Source organism: Ursus americanus, chromosome 3, assembly GCF_024610735.1.
Source record: "Ursus americanus isolate L20-20 chromosome 3, mUrsAme1.1.p, whole genome shotgun sequence".
NCBI lineage: Eukaryota > Metazoa > Chordata > Mammalia > Carnivora > Ursidae > Ursus > Ursus americanus.
The window spans coordinates 15,104,848-15,119,756 of NC_142129.1; the positions used below are offsets into that span (position 1 = coordinate 15,104,848).

General features: G+C 43.9%; 1 protein-coding gene across 11 annotated transcripts in view; it reads left to right on the plus strand.

Annotated features, from left to right (window-relative positions):
- Window positions 1-14,909, plus strand: part of ATP6V0A4 (ATPase H+ transporting V0 subunit a4) — a 76,612-nt gene that overhangs the window by 18,656 nt on the left and 43,047 nt on the right. For 4 of the 11 annotated variants that reach the window (XM_045792551.2, XM_045792555.2, XM_087860799.1 and 1 more), the window contains exons 2-12: window positions 4,324-4,417; window positions 4,532-4,597; window positions 4,692-4,805; window positions 5,617-5,735; window positions 5,914-6,150; window positions 7,528-7,661; window positions 8,730-8,808; window positions 9,084-9,178; window positions 12,636-12,761; window positions 13,221-13,315; window positions 14,434-14,560. In XM_045792551.2, coding sequence (XP_045648507.2) covers window positions 7,545-7,661; window positions 8,730-8,808; window positions 9,084-9,178; window positions 12,636-12,761; window positions 13,221-13,315; window positions 14,434-14,560 — 639 coding nt within the window. In that variant the 5' untranslated portion in view covers window positions 4,324-4,417; window positions 4,532-4,597; window positions 4,692-4,805; ... (1 more) ...; window positions 5,914-6,150; window positions 7,528-7,544. Of the gene's footprint in view, window positions 1-4,323; window positions 4,418-4,531; window positions 4,598-4,691; window positions 4,806-5,616; window positions 5,736-5,913; window positions 6,151-7,527; window positions 7,662-7,701; window positions 8,444-8,729; window positions 8,809-9,083; window positions 9,179-12,635; window positions 12,762-13,220; window positions 13,316-14,433; window positions 14,561-14,909 lie in introns of those variants that run through there. The other 7 variants (XM_045792558.2, XM_087860798.1, XM_045792559.2 and 4 more) reach the window with 7 other exon arrangements.

The window sequence follows — 14,909 nt, forward strand, 5'->3', positions numbered from 1 at the left end:
CTGTAGTATCATTTGCAAATATCTTCTCCCATTCGGCGGGCTGCCTCTTATATTTTTGACTGTTTCCTTGGCTGTGCAGAAGCTTTTAATCTTGATGAAGCCCCACAAGTTCATTTTTTCTTTTGTTTCTCTTGCCTTTGGAGATGTGTCATGAAAAAGGTTGCTGTGGCCGATGTCATAGAGGGTGCTGCCTATGTTTTCCTCTAGAATTTTGATGGATTCCTGTCTCACATTGAGGTCTTTTATCCATTTAGAGTTTATCTTTGTGTATGGTGTGAGAGAGTGGTCCAGTTTCATTCTTTTGCATGTAGCTGACCAATTTTCCCAGCACCATTTATTGAAGAGACTGTCTTTTTTCCACTGGATGTTTTTTCCTGCTTTATCAAAGATTAGTTGCCCAAAGAGCCAAGGGTCCATTTCTGGGTTCTCTATTCTGTTCCATTGGTCTATGTGTCTGTTTTTGTGCCAGTACCATGCTGTCTTTGTGATCACAGCTTTGTAGTACAGCTCGAAATCCGGCAACGTGATGCCCCCAGCTTTGTTTTTCCTTTTCAACAATTCCTTGGCGATTCGGGGCCTTTTCTGGTTCCACACAAATTTTTTCAAGTCTGCACATCATCTTGACCATTGTTACTCTGAATTCCATTTCTGATAATTTGGTTATATCCATATCCATTAGTTCTGTGGCAGAGGGCACAGACTCATTGTCTTTTCTTTGCTGGGGGGGATTTCTCCTTCTCGTCATTCTGATCAGGAGAGGTTGCGGGGTTGTCCAGAGCCCAAATTATTGACCAGGACCCAGGCAGTGTGTACTTGTTTTATACGGACCTTAGGGATGTGGGCTTCTTGATTTTTCCGCCTGCCTCATGGGGGAGGGGCCTGCCGCGCTGATACTCAGGCAACCCTGTTTGGGTAGAGTCTCCGTGTCCCCTGCGAGGGGGGATGGGGATGGGCACACTGTGAGCTGGTATTTCCAGGCTTTTGTTCTCTGGTGGCTTTCCCTGGCGGTTTGCTGTGCCTCTTCTGAGAGTCAGAGCAGCAGTGGCTGAATCTCAGCCTCTGTCTCAGAACAGAGGGGTCGCAGACCGCTCTCCACTGATGTTCTGGCCACTTTAACTCTGTTTCTGTTGGTGCTGCTCAACCCTGCAGCGTCCTGGGATGCGCGCCCCACACCGGGCGTCCCAGCCCGCACTTCCAGGGCCGGCGCGTCTCTGTCCTTTGTGTTTCTAACGCCGCCAGCCGCCAGCCGCCCCCGTGAGCTCCGGAGCTCCGTCTTAGTGTGGTTTGCGTGCGCTCCGGAGCTCCGGTTTTCAGACTGCTTGCATGCGCTCCCTGCTCACGGTCCCAGTCTGTTTTCTCGTGGGTGCCATCTGCGAGTCTGGCCTGCTCCCCTGTGCAGGTGGCTACCACTTCCCGGCGCCTGAACGCGGCGGCTCCCTCCCCCTTCCGTTTATCTTCCAATATCTGTGCGCGGATTCACGGCTCCCCGCTTCATACCTCAATACTCAGCGCTGGAGATGTTCATTTGTAGAGATCCAGATGTATCTTCCTGCATCTCAGGCTGATTCCGTGGGTGTTCTGGATGGTCTGGTACCTATCCAGCTCGACTCAGGGGACCAGCTGAAAAAGGGACCCCTACTCCTCCGCCATCTTAACTCCATCTGCTATGTTTTTTCTCAAAATTTTATAGTTCTGTGTTTTCTTTTCCTTTCTTTTCTTTTCTTTTCTTTTCTTTTCTTTTCTTTTCTTTTCTTTCTTTTCTTTTCTTTTCTTTTCTTTTCTTTTTTTTTAGAGAGAGAGCATGCACTTGTACGCAAGTGGAGCGGGGGAGAGGCAGGGGGAGAGAGAGAATTTCAAGCAGACTCCCTGCTGAGCGAGGAGCCTGACTCGGGGCTCCTTCTCATAACCCTGAGATCATGACCTGAGCCAAAATCAAGAGTTGGGTGCTTCAATGACTGAGCCACCCAAGCACCCCTAGTTTTACATTTTAAATTTATCTATGATCTGTTTTGAGTTAATTTTTGTAGAGGGTATGAGGTTTAGGTCTTGGTTCCGTTTGTGGCCTGTGGATGTCCAGTTGTTCCAGCACCATTTGCTGAGAAGGTGATCCTTCCTCTACTGAAATACTTTCCACCTTTGACAAAAATCAGTTGACCTGACTTGTCTTATGGGTCTATTTCTGGATTCTGTATTTTCTTGCATTCACCTATGTGTCTATGTTTCTGCCAGGGCCACACTCTTGATTATTATAGCTGTACGGTAAGTTTTGAAATCAGCTAGAGTTGTTTCTCTTACTTTATTCTTCTATTCATTAGACCTCTGCTGATATGACCCTGTCTGAGAGGAGAGGAGTGCCTGGTTACTGCTCTTCACATGACCTCTACACCCCAGCAAGGGGGTGGCCTCATTACCAATGGACAGTCGGGAAAGCGCTCATTAGATTTCTTCTGATACCACCCAACGAGGCTAACAAGGGGTACCTTGTTATCGCAGGGTGGGGCTGGGAGTTCAGACTCTGTGCTTGGCTTTCTCTGACACGATATGGGGGTGTCGCTTTGGTACATCTGGGTGAGGGTAGAAGTCTGGGCTTTCCACTTGGGCTTTGTGGGCATGAGTGGGCATGGGATCACAGTTTTTTTCTGTGGTGTTTGGCTGAATTAGAGTGATTATTGTCTGAAAGTCTTCTTTCTTGCTAGGCTGCCTCTTTCCTGATCCTTTGGCTAGAGAGAAAGACTTTATTTGGGATTTTTTTTTCTATCTGCATATCTTGCTGGCTTAGCACCAAACCTAAATATAATAAGCAAAAGAAACCCCAGAGAACTCACCTCTGTCATTTCTCAGACCCCGAGTTTCCTAGAAGGTCCGTCGTCTTCTCTCTACCTTTCAGAGTCTTCCAATGTTTGCTGTATCTATAATGTTCAGGGTTTTCTGTTTTACTTATTGGGAAAAAAAGCACTTCTACTCCATCTTTCCAGAAGCAGAAGTCAAAGAAATTTAAAAAATGCGAAGTCAAGTTGGTAATGTCATTCCCTTGCTTCAGAATTTCCAAGGGCTTCCCAGTGTAATTAGGATAAAATCCAAATTTCTTATTGGCCCCTCAGAACTCCCCTGGCTTGGCCCCCACTTCCGCTCTGCCCCACATGGTACGACCTCTTCCCAGCCCTCTCATGCCACACCCACACTGGCTTCCTTTCTGTTTCTTAAACATGTTGCGAGACAATACCATGCATAGTTGTAAACAGGACTCTGGTGTCAGATGACCTGTCCTGAGTGACTGTGTGACTTGTCCTGAGTGTCTGTGTGATCTACTTAGCCTTTTTGTGCCTCTATTTCCTCGTATGGGACTTGAGAATAAGAATACAGACAACTTCATAGGGTTATTGAAAAGATTAAGTGATGGACACATGTAAGGTCATGAAATGTGTTCTACAGTCATAGGAACAATGCCCAGCACAGGGGAAGCACTCAATAGATACAATAGCTATGGCGATGAGGTCACATGCCCACCCTTGCATGGCTGGCTGTTCCTGCTGCCTGGACTCCCTCCTCCCAGCTCTGTTTTGTTTTTTGTTTTTTGTTTTTGCAAGACTGACTCATTTTAATCCTCCAAACCTCAGCTCCAATGGCCATATCTGCTTATCTAAAGCAGCCTCTCTTCTTTTCTCCGAAGCCTAGCTTTCTATAATTGCTCTTTTTATAATCTGCACTATCTTGCTAATTTATCACTTGTTTACTGTTTGTCTCTTTCCATATGGACATAAGCTTCAAGAGGGCAAGGACCTTGTCTCTTACTTACTGCCCTATCCTGAGAGCCCAGAACAGAGCAGGCACATAGTATACTCTCAATAAATATTTATTGGACAGATGAAACAATTCAGGTCATTTATGGTTACACGCTTATTACACATAATGCTGCAATAGACATTATTGTAGTTAAAGTTTGGTTTACAGCCTTAAAATTTTTTCATAGGATGATGTCCCTAAAGTGGGATTACTGGGTCCAAGGATATGCAAATTGCCTGACAGATTGCTTTAATTTCTTATCCTGCAGGTGTCCTATGAGTGTTCTGCATGCCTGCACCTTCCATTGACGGCTTTAGGAGAAAAAGAAAGCAAACCTTGAAATACGGTCTCCCTCCTATACTTCTACATTCAATATCTAATATTCTATTATGCTTTGCAGAGAAGGACCCTGGGAACCCGGGGTTAAATCGCTTCCCCAGGGTTGCACGTGGTAAATGAGAGCTGGGGTCCTGGTGCAGACAATTTGGTTCTAAACTGCTCTTGACATCAAGATGTTCTTTTCCTCTCTGTGCCCCTCAGTGATTCCTGGGCCTGGGACGTGCGAGGACGGCTACACCATCCGCGGACGGGGAGACACAGCAACCCCCAGGTGGGGTGAAGAGCAGAATGAGAGGTGGGCAGGGGAAGGGGCAGGAGGAGGGAGGCCACCGGTTGCAGCGGGGGCTCCTCTTGCCTCCAGTTCACCTGGAGAGAGAGGCAGAATCAGCGTCAGTCCTTCTCCTTGCAGTTTTCAGTTCTAATCCTTCAGCTCTGCCTTGTCGCTCCTGAGTTCAGCCTTCAGAACATTGCCCAGGTGAGTCTGGACTCAAGTGATCCTGCCACGTTGGCATGGGCGGCTGCGGCCAAGCTCTGTTTCTTAAGAGACCCAAGCATTACCTTTCCTACAGGCCTCGTTACAGGCCACCTGCTCCCGCGGAGGCCCCGGCCTCCACTGCCCCAGGTTCAAGCAGCACGTGCTCAGCGGATCTTCCACACCTGTCTTTACCCTACTGCCTCTCAAGGTGAAGTTAGATTTTTCACCGTGTTCTCAAAAGCAATAGTTCTAATTTGATGATGCACGAATCACCTGAGGGGCTTATTAAAAAGACAGGTCTCAGACAACCTGGGAAATTCGAACATTGATGGGATATTTGATATTAAGGAATTATCGTTGAATTTTAGGTGTGACCATGGTATCACACGTGTGTATATATATATATGATTATGTATCTTTTCAAGATACATACTAAAATATTTTGAAAGATATAATATGCATAGGATTAGCTTCAAAACAGTTGGGTGGGTAGGAGGAGCGGGTGAGGGTACTGATGATGCAAAATTCAACAGGAGATGCTGAGTGGTCTATGGGGGTTCCTTTTGGTGTTCTCAGTACTTTTGCAGATGCTTTAGTTTTTCCATAATAAAAAGTAAAAACAGAAAAAATAGTATCCCTTTCATTCTAGGGTACATCGTCCAGGCACCCCTGGTGGGTGCACGAGGGGATCTGCCCCCGCAGGGAAAGCTGTTCTGCCGAGCTCATTAATGGGAATGAAGGTGGTCTCCGCAGAGTAACTAACCCCTAAACTAGGAGACACGGCTGTAACCGCCTCACTCCTCTGCTCCTTAGCCCCCCCACCAAATAAATGGGGAAGATAGTAGTACTCAATGAAAGGGTAAATCCTCACGTCTGGCCCTGTCTCTTTTTACCTGGGTCACGTTGGAAGCTGACTTTTAGCTACTGACTATTCATCGGTGTATTCTCTTTTCAAAGTAAAGTATTTTTGAAGATAGTTGTGGTTAGGATGGTGCATGATATTTTTTTCCTTTCCAAAGCGATTGCATTTTTACAGTGACAAGGAGTGTTCGGTGTGCATCGTAGATACACTGGAAAGTCGTCTCTACAGCCCTTTGAAGGCCTCTAGAAACCTCTCCCAAACTTCTGCTCACTGCGGGTGAGTTACTTTCCTTAGAGAACAAAGTCACTGCTTCCCAGAGGGGCCCCAAGGTCGTGGCCCTGGGCACAGGTGGCTGGGGGAAGGAGGGGGTTTGAGCAGGGCTGGCCGGTGAGGCAGGTTTGTCCTCACCCACAGGTGGGTGTTGATACAACAGAACTGCCTCTGGGCTCTGCAGGCACTTAGGGAGGAAAAGTCCCGGGAGGGGCTCATGGCCGCAGGGAGGCCACCTGAGGAATCCCCAGGCCACGCTGGTCCCGGGCCTGCCACTCACAAGTCCTGACCAAACACTGCTGGCCCCACCACTGGGTGTGGGGGGGACCCTGCTTGGGGGGTTGGACTGAGGAAACACCAAGAGCTACAGCCCTCGCCTTACCGCAGATACCTGCCTAGGACCTGCTGGGACAAAGCTGGGGTAAGAAGGCTTTTCATCCTGTATTCTTGGTCTGCTTGCAGCTAATGGCGTGTGTCTCTCTTTTATGAAAACATTGCCTGATTTACCAGAAAGGGTAGTATGAAAAGTTTTGATTCATCTAGGTGTCAAAAGTCAAAAAATGGAGGATCAGGCCAGGCATTCTGGAGGGAGGGATGAAATTTGGGCTCTGGTCAATAAATTGGGAAATATTAGTTGAACACCTGCTTTGTGGTTGAGCTAGACTGGTGATAGAATGGAAAACATGACATGGTTCTAACCTCATGGAATTTACTGGCTAGTGGGCAATACAAACGTTCAATAAGTAATTGCCGATGATTTATATTCTGGGAGGACTTGGTTCATCTGGTGTTGATGGTGGTCTGGAAGGGCTTATGGAGGAAAAGGATCCTGACACTGAGGCTCCAATGGCAGGATTATGTTGGGTGTGTGGGATAGTTGGGGGGGGGGAGAGTGAGGTTCCAGATCTAGGGGAAAGCATGGACAAAGGTCCTGAGGCAGGAGGGAGCTCTGGGAGAAATTCTGTGTGTCTGGAGAGCAATGTGAAGAGAAATAAAGCTGTAGGGGAAGGCAGAGGCCAGATATGCAGCCTTTTGTTGGACAAATCAAGGGTTTTAGCTTTATTTTGTGAGAAATGGATGATAGAAGACTTAAAGCGGAGAGGGGATAAATCCAGTTGCGACATATACATTATAAAATGAAATGAGAGAAGGGGGCCCATTCTGGAGGTGTGGTAGTTATTCCAGAAGGCTGGTCTCTGGGGCAAACAGTTTGGCTTGGCAGTGGTAGAGCAGTCCAGAGGGTCTTTGATGGGAATGGATTCCGCATGAATACCCTTTTTCCCTATAGAGGACATACAGATTTATTTCATTTTGGCTGACTGCACAGGGTTCTGGAGTCAGCTTAATCACTTTCCTGTTGATGAATATCTAGGTTAGATTATAATTCTTATATACAATGTTATCAGAAACATCCTTGCGCATCCATTTTCCCATACATCTCCAAGTTTGGATGAAGAGCAGTGGAAATCCGGGGGTCATGAGTATAAGTAATATAAAATTTGATAGACACTGACAAATTGCTCTCCGAAAAAGCTGTACAAATTTACACTTCAACTACTAAGCGTATGAAAATGCCTGCTCTCTCACACCGTCTACAACAGGAGTTTATAATCGTATTTTTTAATCTTTCACCAATCCAATAGGTGGTGAAAAGTGCTATCTTGTTTTTGTTTATATTTTTAAAATTAGGAGCCATTCCTGTTGTATTTTTTTTCATGTTGGATACTAATATAATAGAACTAAAGCTGGTTTTGATCCTAAGGTTTCTACACCCTTACTATATCTTTGTCTCCTGCAGACCAAGGCTGTGTCAAGATGGCGTCCGTGTTTCGCAGTGAGGAGATGTGTTTGTCCCAACTGTTTCTCCAGGTGGAGGCTGCATACTGCTGTGTGGCTGAGCTTGGGGAACTTGGATTGGTTCAGTTCAAAGATGTAGGTGCTGCATTCTTGGAAGGCCAGAGGAAGGTGGGGTGGGAGTAGACATCTCTTTCACACCACTTCTTGGTGGTGAACTAAGTGCAGGGAGAAGAGCCCTGAGCTGGGATAGATGGAATTCTGTGTGGTTCTAGTTGTTCTGGCTAAGATTTGTGATAACACTGAGCGAGTGACTTGCAAACCTGTTCTTCTTTCCTCCATATGTATCTCCTCTGTAGGAATGTTTTGAAACTCTAGTATAGTCAATACTTGTTAGATGACATTATACTTTCTTTCCTAAACGGTATCTTCAAAGAATTAGATATCTCAGTGGGCATGTAGATTACCAAACCTTATTCTGAGGACAGAAACCAATGCTTCCTAATTAGTCAGGCTGAGGACAAAGTATCCTGAGGTGCACAGTCTCCCTATGGTGATATTCTAGGGCTAGACAGTCTTGAGTGTGATGTTGGGGTATCATTTCCCAGAGGTGGTTTCCTTACCAAGCTTTTTTGAATCCTATTTAGAAATTTGGATTCCGTACCTCTTTACTTTCTCACCAAGATCACAGTCAAAACTAAGCTTCCTCGGGGAAGGATCGTGTCTTGTTCTTGCGTCCTTAGTTCCTAGCACAGGACCTGATGTGAGGCAGTTACTCAGTCACGTTTATTGGGCAGGATGCCGAATTTTTGTTGATGATTGTGATAACATTGCATGGAGCTATGCAGTTTCAAGATCCTGTCACATTCACGACTCCACTGAGGCTTTCAAGTCTCATGTGGTTGTAAATGCAGCTAAAAGTAAGGAAACTTATCTAGAGGACTATCTCTTAGAAGTGTAAGAAGGCCAGAGTTGAGGCATTTGGGGGATTACCTATAAGAATATCAAGGTTTTTGCCTGAAACTCATGTCTTGTGAATGGAAATATCTATTCCTAAAATGATTCCAGGAACATTTTCCAGCACTAAAAAAACCCAAAAAAACAAAACAGAACAAAAAAACCACAAGAGCAGCAAAAAAAGAACCCAAGGAATACGTTGGTGGCTGTTGATACCAATGTGTGTCTTGTGGTTTCTCCCCACTCTAGTTAAATGTGAATGTGAACAGCTTCCAAAGGAAATTTGTGAATGAAGTCAGACGGTGTGAGTCACTGGAGAGAATCCTCCGTAAGCCGATTTTCTGTTTACTGTCTAAGTGTTAACTGGTGGGGAGGTAAGTGGTTTGCAGGACTGGATTATAACAAACATGTCCCTATTTGTATAGAGACAAGGTGTTCTAGAGACAGAGTGGGGCAGTGAAGGTTGGGATCCAGATACTGTGGTGGGTCCCAGGGGCAGTTTAGGCAGCTGAGCCGGCTGAAAGTCAGCTGTCTGCTTGGATCCATTTCTTAGGTGAGAAAACACAATCACCTTGGGCTCTCTGGTGGGGTTTCATCCCACAGGTTTTCTGGAAGATGAGATGCAGAATGAAGTTGTGGCTCAATTGCCAGAGAGGCCCCCACCGACCCCTCTTCCACGGGAAATGATTACGCTGGAGGTATGTTGAGCCAAGGACATTATAGCCAGCAGGCCTCCCTCTTTCTTTGCCTTTCTACTTCCTTTTATAAAACACTGAATGCCCGCCATGCACAAGGTATCTTAGAGAGAAACAAAACATGGCCGTGCCCTCTAGAAGCTTCTAGAGGAGGTGGTGGAGGAAGGAGGGAGGAGTGAGGCAGTGGGAAAGGATGTCAAAAGGTAGGCAGAGCCAGCTCCTGGAAGGCCCTGCAGATCTTGATTTTAAAAATTGGATACTTTATCCTCAGAAGAGGAAGAAGGGCCCACTAAAGGAGGCGGGAAGGTAGGGGAGCTTCACTGCCGGAGCCTTATCTCTCGCTAGGTTTCTTTGTTTTTTTCTTTTAAGACAACTTAAAATTCTTGAAATTTTTGAAGCTGTTAGTGGTATAATTAAAGATACTCTGACAGAGATATGAGACTGGCAACTCCCCTGAAAAATATTTTGGCTCCTGTCATACTAAAACCTGGATATTTTTGGAGAAGTTGTGTTGGTTATATGTTTCAGATAGTACCTTAAAAAAAAAAAAAAGAATCAATGCATCCAAAAAAAGAAGAAGAAGAAAGGAAGGAAGGAAGGAAGGAAGGAAGGAAGGAAGGAAGGAAGGAAGAGAAAAAAAGATCAATGCATCCAAATGAGTTTGGTATTGGCTGACTGGTTGGTTTTGAAACTCTATACTCTCATACATTTGTATAATAATCAGTCAGATAAGGGACAATCAAATGTGTGCCAACAGTCCTTACTCAGTATTTTCCCTTTGGATATTATTTATTGTTGTTTTTTAAAGATTTATTTATTTATTTATTTTAGAGAGGGAGAAAGAGAGAGACAGCGGGGAGGGGGCAGAGGGAGAGGGAGAGTCTTAACCAGACTCTACGCTGAGTGTGGAGCCCGATGCAGGGCTCGATTCCACGACCCCGGGATCATGTCCTGAGCTGAAACCAAGAGTTGGACACTTCACCGACTGAGCCACCCAGGCACCCCTGGATATTATTTATTGTAAAGATGAAATTAGAATAACGTGAGCTTAAAAGTAGCAATATCTGTCTAACTATTGATCAAGGGGATAGACTGATTCAACTGATCTGGCAGTTAGTTGAACGTTCCTCCAGCATTCCTAGGGAGGGGAATCCTTCTGGCAAGAATACACAATTGGCTTTGGGCCCTTGCCTTGCAGAATTTCTAAAGAGGCTTTCATGACAATCCTAGAGGAAGTATTCAGGAAAAAAAATGTCTACCCACAAATCTCAGCAAAAATTGCCTTTTCTGTTTTCAGGTTTTGTCCTTATCAGCTTTATTTTTGTGTAATTAAATGTCCATAGTCTACATTATAATTTGCTACTTTTTACATTTACTATCACATTGTAAACTGTTTCTTAAATAATGCATGAATCTCCAAAATATTTTTAAAGGCCACATTATTTTTAATAGAATCATTAAGTGGATAGAGCAATGGCTACGAAATGGGGATTTCATCCCCCCCCCCCCAACTTTGTGCCACTATAGTTAGTGTTCAAAATTTAGGGTAGAGATGGGGTGGGTGCCTGGGTGGTTCAGTCAGTTAAGTGTCTGACTCTTGATTTTGGCTCAGGTCATGATCTCACGGTCGTGAGATTGAGCCCTATGTTGGGCTCTGCACTGAGCATGGAGCCTGCTTAGGATTCTCTCTCTAAAAAACAAAAAAATAAAAGTAAAAAATAAAGCTTGAAAATTTAGGGTAGTGATTATCTCTGGGAGGGGAGGGCATGGGATGCAATTGAAGTTGGGTGATGTGTATGTGGGGTTCATGTTGTGATTCTTTCCACTTAACATATGTAAAATTTTCTATCATAAAAAATGTTAAAAATTCAATTTTGTCTGATACTAATATGCTTTTGAGGGTGGTGGGGGAAAGGAACTAATATTTGCATGGATATCTTTGTTTTACTGTTTATTTTTTAATCTGTTTGGTAAGGGTGTCCCTTAGGTAGATTAAAAGAAATCTAACATGATAATCTCTGTCTTTTAATAGGTGACATTAATCCATTTTCACATATTGTGGTTGCTGATTTACTATCAATTGTTTTTATTAAATATTGAATTGATATAGTAGAATTTTTAGGAAATATGTGTAAGGTATAAAGAATAATGATACAGCAAACACCAAGTACCATCACCCTGTTTGACATAAAAGGTGACCACAGGGATGCTCTTAAAGCCCTCTGTGAGCCCCTCCCCTGCCCCCTCCTTCTCCTCCCCCTTCCCTCCTCCTTTGAGATAATCCTGTGCTGAATTTTGTGTTTTTCTTTTCCTTGTTTCTTCATAGTTTTATAACATGTTTAGTCTTCTAAATTGCATATGATTTAGCTTTGCACATTTTAGTTTTATATAAATGGAATCATAATGTTTATTCTGCAACTTGCTGTTTTCTTCCATCATTTTATTTTTTAAGACACCATATAGTTTCATGTTTCTGAAATTAATTCATTTTCACTGTTGGGTAGTGTTTCTTTTATTGAATGTACCATACTTTATGGAAGTTTATCCATTCTATTGTTGATGGACATTTGGATAAATGAGAAATGAACTTTCGTATTTTTAAATTACATACCAAATCTTAGTAGTACATTCATGAATTGTGTCCAATAGAGAGTTGATCTTCACCTGTTAGATTTTGAATTTCAATACCTATATTTTACATTTCCAAGATTTCTTAATGGTTCCCCTTTTACCTTTTCTTTACCTTTTCTTTCATTCTAAGACATGTTGGTTTAATAATTTCTGTGTGTGTGTTTGTAAGCGATGCCTCCACTTATCTCTTGGAGCATTCTAGAAAAAGCCTTAAACTCTTTTTCAGACTAATCCATAAAAATAATTTCACCCAATGTGAATTTCTGTTGGTTGTTGATTTTGTCGATGATTTTTCTTATCACTAGATTTCTTCTTGAGACTTACTCATTTTGTGTGCTCATTTTGGAAGGAAGATTTTTTTTTTCTTTGTTTTTGTCTTCTTGCTTGTTGTGCTCACACTTCTCTGTATAGCATTTTTTACTAGCTTGGACCTGGTTCTCCAAACTCTAACCCAGAACTAGTGATTCCTCTTTTTATATTTCATTACAGTCTGTTTGAGGCAGAAGGAATTCTCAACATGTAAATTCACTCCAGCTTCCCTTTTTTAGTGTTTTCAATGGGGGAGAGACATGCAATTTGCTGAAATGCCTTGGCTTCTTCAGGAAGCTAATTTCCATCCCCCAGAGGGTTTTCTCATCCTCCCTATTTGATGAAAATGGATCTAGCTTATAGCTCTACGATCATATTGAGTTGACTGAACAGGCCACTCTACTTCCGGCTACATTATGATACACTGAATTCTTCTTTAATAGTTATTTATAGTAGTTAATGTATAGTAAATATCTCAGCGCTGTCTGCCTGCTTTCCCTTCTTTTTCCATTCTGCATAGACTCTTCTAGAAAAACTGGAAGGAGAATTACAGGAAGCCAACCAGAACCAGCAGGCTTTGAAGAAAAGCTTCCTAGAACTGACTGAACTCAAACATCTCCTGAAGAAAACCCAAGACTTCTTTGAGGTTGTTATCTGGGGACTCTTTATTAAAGGGACCTTTCCCCCAGAGCCTCCAGTTTCCATTTTGAAAACTGGCTGGTTTGGAATATGCATAACTCACGCTTGTTTCTGTCCCATGCCGAGGTCATTAGAGAGGGGAAAGTTATTCCAGGTGAAACGTGGTGCCAGTTTGAACTAAACACAAAAATATTATGATTCACATTAGAAAGTATGTGCCCTAAACACGCAGATAGAAGTAGAAGTGAGAACAAAGCACAATAGTGAGTTTGGGCGGATTTGGGATTTCCGTAGTAAAAGACTGGGAAAATTTTTGATCTGGCAAGGGCACTCGACTTTTTGAATTCTATTAACTATTTGTGGAAAATTAAACCTTCACTAAAAATAGACAAACCTTTGAGATGTAGGGAGATTTGAAGGTCATCTCAATATGGTTAAGAGAAAACAGTGGCTCCTTGACTTTCAGACGGAAACCAACCTCGCTGATGATTTCTTTACGGAAGACACTTCGGGTCTCCTGGAGTTAAGAACGACGCCTGCCTACGTGACTGGAAAGCTGGGGTTAGTGTAACTCTGCTCTGGAAGTTACATGGAGATGGGTTTCGGGTCCATAGCTCAGTGCCTGGAGTGTGGTAGATTTCCCTGAGGGTCTGAGTGAGTGAGTGAGCGAGTGAGTGAGTGAATGAATGAATGAATGAACCAGCCACTGGAATGAGGGCTATTTCACATGAATATAGACCTCCACACAGTAATAAACCCAAGATTAACCTTTTCAGGTTAGTGGAGTGGACGCTAGTGTTACCTTCTTGTTAATGGTGAAACTAACATTCTGGGAGCCTGAAGAGTACAAGTTTTTGTTGTTTCTACAGGGGGAGGATGTGGGGAGAATTGTTCAGATGGGTTTTCTCAACTGTTCCCTGCTTCCTTATCTTGGAAGTACTGCGTTGGCAATAAAATAGATTTGAAGTTTGCTGTTTGAAGTGCAATTAGAAATGAGGTAGTTATATGATCATGTCATCCACAAGAAGGAATACCAAGATTTTAAAATGCGTGGTGATTCAAAGTGGTGGGATTTCATTCAGTCCAAGTAAAATCGATGCCTATCCATTGAAAACATTTGACCAGAAGGTAATATAGGATCAGCGTATGTTTAAAGTAAAAGACCAATGAAGGTAACCATTTTAAAGTTAATATAAAAAATTTCGATCGAAATTATCTTGACACCTGGATGATTTTAAAAGAGTTGAATGGAAATCATTATGTCAGTTTCACTTCTAGTACATTATTTGTAAAAATGCGTACAGCCCATTTTTGAGCAGTTGGGACAGTTCCTTTCTTTAGGATGCCATAATCCAGCTTTTCAATTGATGCCTAAGATTTCCAGGGAGTTGATGTGACATTATCTAGCTGTCATATTTCTAATTGCAAGTAAGTAACTATGTAGTATCAGGGTGATCAAGGAAGCCTCAATACATCAGAGGAAACACCAAAACGGACTTGGGGTGAGTAGGGGTTAGGCTGCCCAGTGGCCTCAGGACTCCTGCCAGCTTGTGAGTCCTCCTCGCGCTCACAGGGAACTGGGCCCTCTCATTGCTGGCACGTCCACAAGTCCTATGGGGGCCTTCTCCCTGCACCCCACTCCCTGGGCCTCAACAGCGTCTCCCTGTCTGACTGCCCAGGTTCACGGCCGGGGTGATCAATAGGGAGCGGATGGCTTCCTTTGAGAGGCTGCTGTGGCGAGTGTGCCGAGGGAACATCTACCTAAAGTTCAGTGAGGTGGACACGACTCTGGAGGATCCCGTCACGGTGGGTGTCGTGGGCTGCGGAGAACTCTGTTGGGGGGTGTGGGGGGGGACTGTTCTCTGAGGCAGTGGGTCTTCAGTTCCGTGAAGCTAGTAGCCAGTGCCTTTCTCCTGGCTTTTCTCTTCCCCCCTTTGTAAAAAACAAAAACCAAAAAACAAAAAAAAACCTACAAAAGGTCAGTTCAAGGACTGATTGTTGTTAACACCTCACAATTGTTCATGCTTCCAAGACACGGCCCTACCAGGTCCTGGAAACCTAGCTGTGCTCCTGCCACTGGAGGCGGCAGCTGGGTCTTCCTCACCAAGAGCTAAGAACTGGGTTCGGGCAGTGCACCCCAAGCTTCAGTGCGCGC